This window comes from Piliocolobus tephrosceles, chromosome 20, assembly GCF_002776525.5.
Source record: "Piliocolobus tephrosceles isolate RC106 chromosome 20, ASM277652v3, whole genome shotgun sequence".
In the NCBI taxonomy this organism is placed as follows: Eukaryota; Metazoa; Chordata; class Mammalia; order Primates; family Cercopithecidae; genus Piliocolobus; species Piliocolobus tephrosceles.
The window spans coordinates 237,150-247,379 of record NC_045453.1 but is presented as its reverse complement, the minus strand read 5'-3'; the positions used below and the strand labels follow the sequence as shown (position 1 = coordinate 247,379).

At 43.7% G+C, this 10,230-nt stretch overlaps 1 protein-coding gene across 1 annotated transcript in view; it reads left to right on the top strand.

Annotated features, from left to right (window-relative positions):
• Window positions 1-24: 24 nt before the first annotated feature.
• The window catches only part of LOC111529721, a 44,341-nt gene continuing 34,135 nt past the window's right edge, over window positions 25-10,230 (top strand). Inside the window, 1 exon segment of the mRNA XM_026455204.1 lies at window positions 25-1,710. Within this exon segment, the coding sequence (XP_026310989.1) occupies window positions 1,071-1,710 (640 nt within the window). The 5' untranslated portion in view covers window positions 25-1,070.

Genomic DNA, 10,230 nt, shown 5'->3' with positions numbered 1-10,230 from the left:
GATCTACCTGTGTTGGCTTCCTGCAGGAGCTAAAATTTCCAGAGCTAGTCCTACAGCGAGGGGAGCTAACGTGGAGTGGGCATGAGAATTCTATACAACAAGCACAAGTGAAGCTCAACCTTTTTGTTCATCCTGCTACAACCAATCATTATGGGAGAGGGGAATAAGGATCACTGCCCAAGGGGCATTACAGTCTCCCCAGGGACGCACTCTTTTTTTTTTTTTTTTTGAGACGGAGTTTCGTTCTTGCTGCGAAATCTCAGGTCACTCAAACCTCCGCCTCCCGAGTTCAAGCGATTTTCCTGCCTCAGCTTCCCAAGCAGCTGGGATTATAGGCATGGGCCACCACGCCCGGCTAATAGGGAGGCACTTTTCATTAGCCCACAAGTCCAGCTGAACTTGACGGAGCGAGGAAGTGACCTGGGAGTACAGAACAGGATGGGATCCTTCCGGACTTGGGCAGCCTTTGGTAAGTGGGCATGCTTGGAAGGGTCAGGGTCTCAGGCCTGGAGGTGACCAATTTTTCTCTCCGAAAAAGAAAGGAAGATGATTAAAAAAAAAAATCCATGCTCCAAAGCAGCAGCCAAATCCTTCTGTGTCCCCCAGTGCACCACCCAGAACGGGGCTCCAGATTCTCCTGCAAAAGGCCAACTCTACTTCCCGGCTCCCACTTCCCCTCCTTCCCCACAGGAGGGTGGCGAAGGATTTATAACCCACCTCTTTCTTTCAGTTGCCATGGAGACAAGCCCCAGTCCTTTCATTCCTTCTGGTACCTCTCTCTCCAACGCAGCCGGAAAGGAGGCGGCTTAGCCCAAACATGCTGGGGGAGGGGCTGCGACCTCGACGGCAGCTGCGGAACCAGGCCGAGGGACAAAGGCTAAGCTAAGGTCAGCCGCGTCAAGCCCTTTCATCTGCCGACGACCAGTGGCCAGACGCTGCGGGAGCACTGCTGGGCTGGAGGAGGGCTCGAGCTACTAGGACGGCACGGAGCAGCGGGGTGGGACTTGGGGTCGCCTCAGGAGAGTTCCGCGGCCCGGGACGGGCAGAGGCATGCACCGGGCGGGGGCCAGATGGCTGGGGTGGATGAGGAGGCACGGGCCCTTCCACCCACGCGTCCACTGGGCGGCGCCACCATCTCTCTCTTCTGGACTACATCGCCTTCTCCTCCTCCGCGGAACCAGCATCCCACTCCTCCACCAGCCTCTCCCCGCCCCTGTCACGGGAGCCTCTCATTGGACGGGGGCATGGTCAATCCTCCTCGAATTAGGGAGTCGATTGGACGCGAGGCCTTCGGGCCGCCCCCAGCCTCGTCGGATTGGCTTCCTGCGCGTTGGCGCAACGGAAGAGGCGGCCGGCCCAGGGCGCGCCTCTGCCCCGGCTGGACTGCCGCGGAGGAGGGGAGGAGTTCGACGCTGGGGGGCTTGCTCGGGCGGCAGCGGTGGCTGCTGCGGATGGGAGCGGGCCGGCTCGGCGCGCCCATGGAGCGCCACGGCAGGGCCTCCGCCACCTCCGTCTCGTCGGGTGGGGAGCAGGCGGCCGGAGGCCCCGAAGGGCGGCGGCAGGAGCCACTGCGGCGCCGGGCGAGCAGCGCGTCGGTACCCGCTGTCGGGGCGTCAGCGGAGGGCGCGAGGCGGGACCGACTGGGCTCCTACAGCGGCCCCACCTCGGTCTCCCGCCAGCGCGTCGAAAGCCTGAGGAAAAAGCGGCCGCGTAAGTGTCCCGTGGGGCGCCCTCCCGGCCCGCCCTGCCCCCCTTCCGGCCCACCCTGTCCCCTTCCGGCCCCGCCGCTGTTTTTCCCGCGCGCGAACACTGTTCCCGCACGGTGGTCCCTCGTTGGTGAGTGGCCTGACATCCGGCTGGAGGCCTCGTGTGCCCCGAAAGCGATACCTGCGGGGGCCCCCCCGCACCCATTGGTATGCACTTCCCGCTTGTTGAAGTGGAGGGCTCTTCCCCGGGACCCGTCTTCCCTTTTCTTAGCTCCTTGGACATTCTTTTCTGGAGGGTCACATGATTTTATCCTCGAGAAGGCTTCTTTTGACTCATTTCCACCTTCTCTCCCCCCAAATCCTTTGAATCCTCAATGCTTGTTTTCCGTGGGCTTCCAAAGAGCTGCTGTCTAATATTTTAAGTCCCTTTTATTCCACAATTTCGGGCTTACTGGAAAATGGGTCGCTGCCTCTTGAGTTGCACCAGGCCTAAAATTGTATTCCGTGCCCCTCTAAGGTGGCTGCCCTTCTTCCCATGAGAATCCAGGTCATCTCTCACCCACATATCCCCTCCCGTTTTCCTTCTGTCTGTTTGCAGGTACTCACGATTCAGAACTATGGCATTCTGGGCAGTAAGGTTCTTTGTTTTGAGGGAAAACTACATCTTTCTGAATTTTGCCTTGGGAGTTGTATACGCTCTTCCCAAAGAATCGGTTTCCCCATTTTATTATCAGGTTTCTTTTTTTGTGCTGTGTATTTTCTCCCCTTTATAAGTCTTCAATTCAGGACCGCTGCCTGGCAGCCATTGCTGCTGTTGAAAGTATCAATTGTCCCGATACTGTAATATGAGCTTTACAGTATGATGCCGTTTTACATATGGTTGGACTTTTTGGTGGGTGTTGCCAGATTCCTATTTCAGGAAATTGACTTGTTTAAATGCAGATTGTGAGAGGGAGGGAAAATGGCAAGATGTGTGTGAGATCTTTATTGGATTGTCTTGTACCTTAGCCCAGTCACCCAGCTGCTTTTTTGAATCTTCTCTGATATGGATGATTCAATGTAGTTCTGTGATGCTGTGAAAAGTTTAGGAGTTTTCAGTTCTTTTGTCTTTTTCCACCTTCTCGCAACAGATTTGGAAAACAGATTCTTAACCTGTGCCATTTGCAGAGTCAGTCACCTAGTTTTATTTGAGAAGCACCTGAGTTTGAAGCAATGCAAAAATATGAGATCCTTCGTGGTTTTGCATTACATTATTGCAAATAGATGTAAATTCCAAATATTCAGCAAATAAGAATACAGCCATTAGCCACAAGGGTTTTTTTGGTTTGTTTTTGTTTTTTAGTTTGAGACAGCGTCTTGTTCTGTGGCCCAGGCTGGAGTGCAGAGTGCAGTGACATGATCATGGCTCATTGTGGCCTTAACCTCTTGGGCTGAAGCCATCCTCCTGCTTCAGCCTCTTGCATTGCTGTGACTAAAGGCACGTGCCACTATGCCAGGCTAATTTTTAAATTTTTATTTTTTTTAAATAGAGATGGGATCTCGTATGTTGCCCAGGCTGGTCTTGAATTCCTCCTGGTCCCAAGCGACCTTCCCACTTCAGCCTCCCAAAGTGCTGGGATTATAGACGTGAGCCGTTGGGCCCCTGGCCTGGCAGTCTTCTAAGAGCTCTGGTAACTCATTAGCCTCGTGGCTCTGAGGTAGGTGGTAGTGTCTTTATAGCAGCATGATTTATAATCCTTTGGGTATACACCTAGTAATGGGATGGCTGGGTCATATGGTACTTCTAGTTCTAGATCCTTGAGGAATCGCCATACTGTTTTCCATAATGGTTGAACTAGTTTACAATCCCACCAACAGTGTAAAAGTGTTCCTATTTCTCCACATCCTCTCCAGCACCTGTTGTTTCCTGACTTTTTAATGATCGCCATTCTAACTGATGTGAGATGGTATCTCATTGTGGTTTTGATTTGTATTTCTCTGATGGCCAGTGATGACGAGCATTTTTTCATGTGTCTGTTGGCTGTATGCATGTCTTCTTTTGAGAAATGTCTGCTCATATCCTTTGCTCACTTTTTCATGGAGTTGTTTGTTTTATCTTGTAAATTTGTTTGAGTTCTTTGTAGGTTCTGGATATTAGCCCTTTGTCAGATGAGTAGATTGCAAAAATTTTCTCCCATTCTGTAGGTTGCCTGTTCACTCTGATGGTAATTTCTTTTGCTGTGCAGAAGCTCTTTAGTTTAATTAGATCCTATTTGTCAATTTTGGCTTTTGTTGCCATTGCTTTTGGTGTTTTAGCCATGAAGTCTTGCCCATGGCTATGTCCTGAATGGTATTGCCTAGGTTTTCTAACATTTAAGTCTCTAATCCATCTTGAATTAATTTTCGTATAAGGAGTAAGGAAAGGATCCAGTTTCAGCTTTCTACTTATGGCTAGCCAATTTTCCCAGCACCATTTATTAAATAGGGAATCCTTTCCCCATTTCTTGTTTGTCTCAGGTTTGTCAAAGATCAGATGGCTGTAGGTGTGTGGTATTATTTCTGAGGGCTCTGTTCTGTTCCATTGGTCTATATCTCTGTTTTGGTACCAGTACCATGCTGTTTTGGTTACTGTAGCCTTTTAGTATAGTTTGAAGTCAGGTAGGGTGATGCCTCCAGCTTTGTTCTTTTGGTTTAGGATAGTCTTAGCAATGCGGGCTCTTTTTTGGTTCCATATGAACTTTAAAGCCGTTTTTTCCAATTCTGTGAAGAAACTCATTGGTAGCTTGATGGGGATGGCATTGAATCTATAAATTACCTTGGGCAGTATGGCCATTTTCACGATATTGATTCTTCCTATCCATGAGCATGGTATGTTCTTCCATTTGTTAATGTCCTCTTTTATTTCACTGAGCAGTGGTTTGTAGTTCTCCTTGAGGAGGTCCTTTACATCCCTTGTAAGTTGGATTCCTAGGTGTTTTATTCTCTTTGAAGCTATTGTGAATGGAAGTTCATTCATGATTTGGCTCTCTGTTTGTCTGTTACTGGTGTATAAGAATGCTTGTGATTTTTGCACATTAATTTTGTATCCTGAGACTTTGCTGAAGTTACTTATCAGCTTAAGGAGATTTTGGGCTGAGTCGATGGGGTTTTCTAAATATACAATCATGTCATCTGCAAACAGGGACAATTTGACTTCTTCTTTTCCTAACTGAATACCCTTTCTTTCTCTTGCCTGATTGCCCTAGCCAGAACTTTCAACAGTATGTTGAATAGTGGCCATTCTTGCAGGAGTAAGGTGGTATTTCATTGTGGTTTTGATTTGCTTGTATTTCCTTGATCATTAGTGATGTTGAGCATTTTTTCATATGATTGTTAGCTATTTGTACATCTTTTATTGTTATTTTTATTTATTTATTTATTTATTTATTTATTTGAGACTGAGTCTCACTCTCTCACCCAGGCTAGAGTGCTGTGGCATAATCTCGCCTCACTGCAGCTTCTGCCTCCTGGGTTCAAGTGATTCTCCTGCCTCAGCCTCCCGAGTAGCTGGGATTACAGGCACATGCCACCATGCACAGCTAATTTTTGTATTTTTAGTAGAGATGGGGTTTCACCATGTTGGCCAGGCTGGTCTTGAACTCCTGACCTAGTGATCCACCTACTTCAGCCTCCCAAAATGCTGATATTACAGGTATGAGCCACCACACCCAGCCAGCCATTTGTGTATCTTCTTTTGAGAATTGTCTATTCATGTCCTTAGGCCACTTTTTGATCGGATTGTTTGTTCTTACTGATTTGAGTTCGTTGTAGATTCTGGATATTAGTCCTTTGTCAGAAGTATAGATTGTGAACATTTTATCCCAGTCTGTCGATTGAGTGTTTGCTAACTGTTCTTTTTGCCATACAAAAGCTCTTTATTTTAGTTAGGTCCCAGCTATGTATCTCTGCTTTTATTGCAATTGCTTTTGGATTTTTAGTCATGAAATCCTTGTCTAAGCCAATGTCTAGGAGGGTTTTTCCAATGTTATCGAGAACTTTTATAGTTTCAGGTCTTAGGTTGAAGTCCTTAATCCAACTTGAATTGATTTTTGTATAAGGCGAGAGATGAGGATCCAGTTTCATTCTCCTACCTGTGGCTAGCCAGTTATCCCAGCACCATTTGTTGTAAAGGGTGTCCTTTTCCTACTTTGTTTTTGTTTGCTTTGTTGAAGATCAATTAGCTGTAAGTATTTGGGTTTATTTCTGGGTTCTCTATTCTGTTCCATTGGTCTATGTGCCTATTTTTATACCAGTACCACTCTGTTTTGGTGACTCTGGCCTTATAGTATAGTTTGAAATCAGGAAGTGGGATGCCTCCAGATTTGTTCTTTTTGCTTAGTCTTGCTTTGGCTATGTGGGCTCTTGTTTAGTCCATATGAATTTTAGAATTCTTTTTTCTAACTCTGAAGAATGATGGTGGTGTTTTCATGGGAATTGCATTGTATTTGTAGATTGCTTTTGGCAGTATGCTCATTTTCACAATATCGAGTCTAACATCCAGGAGCATGGGATGTGTTTCCATTTGTTTGTGTCATCTACGTTTTCTTTCCTCAGTGTTACGTAGTTTTCCTTGCAGAGGTCTTCTGACTCTTTTGTTAGGTATATTCCTAAGGGTTTGTTTGTTTGTTTGCAGCAATTGTAAAAGGGGTTGAGTTCTTGATTTGATTCTCTGTTGTTGTTTATGTATAGAAGAGCTACTGATTTCTGTACATTAATCTTGCATCTGGAAACTTTGCTGAATTATTTTGCCAGTTGTACGAACTATCTGGAGGAGTCCTTAGGGTTTTCAAGGTAGATGACCATGTCAGCAAACAGGGACAGTTTGACTTCCTCTTTACCTATTTTAATGCCCTCTATTTCTTTTTCTTGTCTGATTGCTCTGGCTAGGATTTCCAGTACTATGTTGAAGAGGAGTGGTGAGAGTGGCCATCCTGTCTTGTTCCAGTTCTCAGAGGGAATACTTTCAACTTTTCCCCATTCAGTATTATGCTTGCTGTGGTTTTGTCATAGATGGCTTTTAATACATTAAGATATTTCCCTTGTATACCAATTTTGTTGAGGGTTTTAATCACAAAGGGATGCTGGATTTTGTTTAATGCTTTTTCTGCATCTATTGAGATGATGTGATTTTTGTCTTTAATTCTGTTTATGTCATGTATCACATTTTTTGACTTGTGTGTGTTACACCATCCCTACATCCCTGGTATGAAACCTACTTGGATCGTGGTGGATTATCTTTATGATAGGTTGTTAGATTCAGTTAGCAAGTATTTTGTTAAGGATTCTAAATGTATATTCATCAAGAATATTGGTCTGTAGTTTTCTTTTTTGTGTCCTTTCCTGGTTTTGGTATTAGGGTGATGCTGGCTTCATAGAAAGAATTAAGGAGGGTCCCTTCTTTGTCTGTCTTGTGGAATAGTGTCAAAAGGATTGGTACCAATTCTTCTTTGAATGTCTGATAGAATTCTGCTGTGAATCCATCTGGTCCTGGACTTTTTTTGTTGGTAACTTTATAATTACCATTTCAATCTCACTACTTATTAGTCTGTTCAAGGTATCTAATTCTTCCTGATTTAAGCTGAGAGGGTTGTATTTTTCCAGGAATTTACCCAAAACTTCTAGATTTTCTAGTTTATGTATACAAAGTTTTCATAGTAGACTTGAACAATCTTTTGTATTTCAGTGTTGTCAATTATAATATCTCCCGTTTCATGTCTCAGTGAGGTTATTTGGATTTTCTCTTTTTTTCTTGGTTAATCTTGCTAATAGTCTATCAATTTTATTTATCTTTCCAAATAACAAGCTTTTTGTTTCATTTATCTTTTGTATTTTTGTTTGTTTCTGTTGCATTTAGTACCGCTCTGATGTTGGTTATTTCCTCTCTTCTGCTGGGTTTGGGTTTGGCTTGTTCTTGTTTCTCTAGTTCCTTGACACCTGACCTCATCTTGTCTGTCTGTACTCTTTCAGGCTTTTTGATATAGGCATTTAGGGCTATGAACTTTCCTGTTAGCACTACCTTAACTGTGTATTAGCTGTATCCCAGAGGTTTTGATAGGTTGTATAATTATTGTCATTGAGTTCAATGAATTTTTTAATTTTTATCTCAATTTTGTTTTTGATTCAATGCTCGTTCAGGAGCAGGTTATTTAATTTCCATGTATTTGTGTGATTTTGAAGGTTCCTTTTGGAGTTTAGTTCCAGTTTTATTCCACTGTGGTCTGAGAGAGTGCTTGATATAATTTCAATTGTCTTAAATTTATTGAGGTTCATTTTATGGCCTATCATATGGTCTATCTTGGAGAAAGTTCTATGCACTGTTGAATAGAATGTGTATTCTGTGGTTGTTGGATGAAATCATCTATATATATCTGTTAAGTCCATTTGTTCCAAGGTATAGGTTAAATCCGTTGTTTCTTTGTTGACTTTCTGTCTTGATGACCTGTCTAGTGCTGTCAGTGGAGTATTGAAGTCCCCACTATTATTGTGTTGCTGTCTATCTCATTCTTAGGTAAATTAATAATTGTTTTATAAATTTGGGAGCTCCAGAGTCAGGTGCGTATATATTTAGGATTGTGATATTCTCCTGTTGGACAATGTCTTTTACCATTCTGTACTATCCCTCTTTGTCTCTTTTAACCGCTGTTGCTTTAAAGTTTGTTTCGTCTGATATATGAATAGCTACACCTGTTCGCTTTTGATGTCCTTTTGCATGAAATGCCTTTTTCTAACCCCTTACTTTAAGTTTATGTGAGTCCTTATGTGTTAGGTGAGCCTCCTGAAGGCAGAAGATAGTTGGTTTGTGAGTTCTTATCCATTCTGCGGTTCTGTATCTTTTAAGTGTAGCATTTAGGCCATTTACATTTAATGTTAGTATTGAAATGTGAAGTACTGTTGCATTCATCATGCTCTTTGTTGCCTGTGTACTTTGTTTTTTGTTTTTTTGTTATTGTTTTTTACTTGTACTTTTGTTTTATAGGTCTTGTGTGATTTATGCTTTAAAGAGATTTGGTTTTGATGTGTTTCCAGGATTTATTTCAAGATTTAGAGCTCCTTTTAGCAGTTCTTGTAGTGATGGCTTGGTAATGGCAAATTCTCTCAGCATTTGTTTGTCTGAAAAATGACTGTATCTTTCCTTCATATATGATGCTTGGTTTCACTGGATACAAAATTCTTGGCTAATAATTGTTTTAGTTGACGAGGCTGAAGATAAGGGCCCAATCCCTTTTAGCTTGTATGGTTTCTGTTGATAACTCTCCTGTTAATCTGATAGGTTTTCTTTTACAGGTTACCTGTTGCCTCTGTCTCACAGCTCTTACGTTTCTTTCCTTTGTCTTAACATTGGATAACTTGATGGCCATGTGCCTAGGCAAAGATCTTTTTGTGATGAATTTCCCAGGTGTTCTTTGTGCTTCCTGTATTTGCATGTCTAGGTTTCTATCAAGGCCAGGGAAGTTGTCCTCGATTATTTCCCCAGATATGTTTTCCAAGCTTTTAGAATTGTCTTCTTCCTCAGGAACACCAATGATTCTTAGGTTTGGTCATTTAACATAATCCCAAACTTTGTGGAGGTTTGCTCGTATTTTCTTATTCTTTTTTCTTTGTCTTTATTGGATTGGGTTAATTTAAAGACCTTCGAGCTCTGAATTTCTTTCTTCTACTTGCTCAATTCTATTGCTGAGACTTTCCAGAGCATTTTACATTTCTAAAAGTGTGTCCAAAGTTTCCTGAATTTCTTATTTTTTTTTCTTTAAGATGTCTATTTCCTTTAATATTTCTCCTTTCACTTCTTGTATCGTTTTTTTGGATTTCTTTGCACCAGGCTTTGCCTTTGTCTGCTGCCTTCCTGAGTAGCTTAACTAACCTCCTGAATTCTTTTTCAGGTGAATCAGGGATTTCTTCTTGGTTTAGATCCATTGCTGGTGAACTAGTGTGATCTTGGGGGCATGTTGACTAGCCTTGTTTTGTCATATTACCAGGGTTGGTTTTCTGGTTCCTTCTCATTGGGATAGGCTCTATCAGAGGGAAGGTCTAGGGCTGAAGGCTTTTCTGATTTTTTTGTCCCACAGGGAGTTCCCTTAATGTAGTACTCTTCCCATTTGCCTGTGGATGCGGCTGCCCGTGAGCCAAACTGCAGGGATTGTTGTCTGTCTTCTGGGTCTAGCCACCTAGTGAGTCTACACAGTTCTGGGTTGGTACTGGGGGTTGTCTGCACAGAGTCTGTGAGCCATCTGTGGGTCTCTCAGCCATGGATCAGCGCCTGTTCCAGTGGAGGTGGCGGAGGGTGCAGTGGACTCCATGAGGGTTCTTAGCTTTGGTGGTTTAAAGCTCTATTTTTGTGCGGGTTGACTTCCTGCCAGGAGGTGGTGCTTTCCAGAAAGCATCAGCTGTAGTAGTGTAGAGAAGGACCATTGGTGGGTGGTGCCTTAGAACTCCCAAGATTATATGCCCTTTGTCTTCCGCCACCAGGGTGGGTAGGGAAGGACCATCAGGTGGGGGCAGGGCTAGG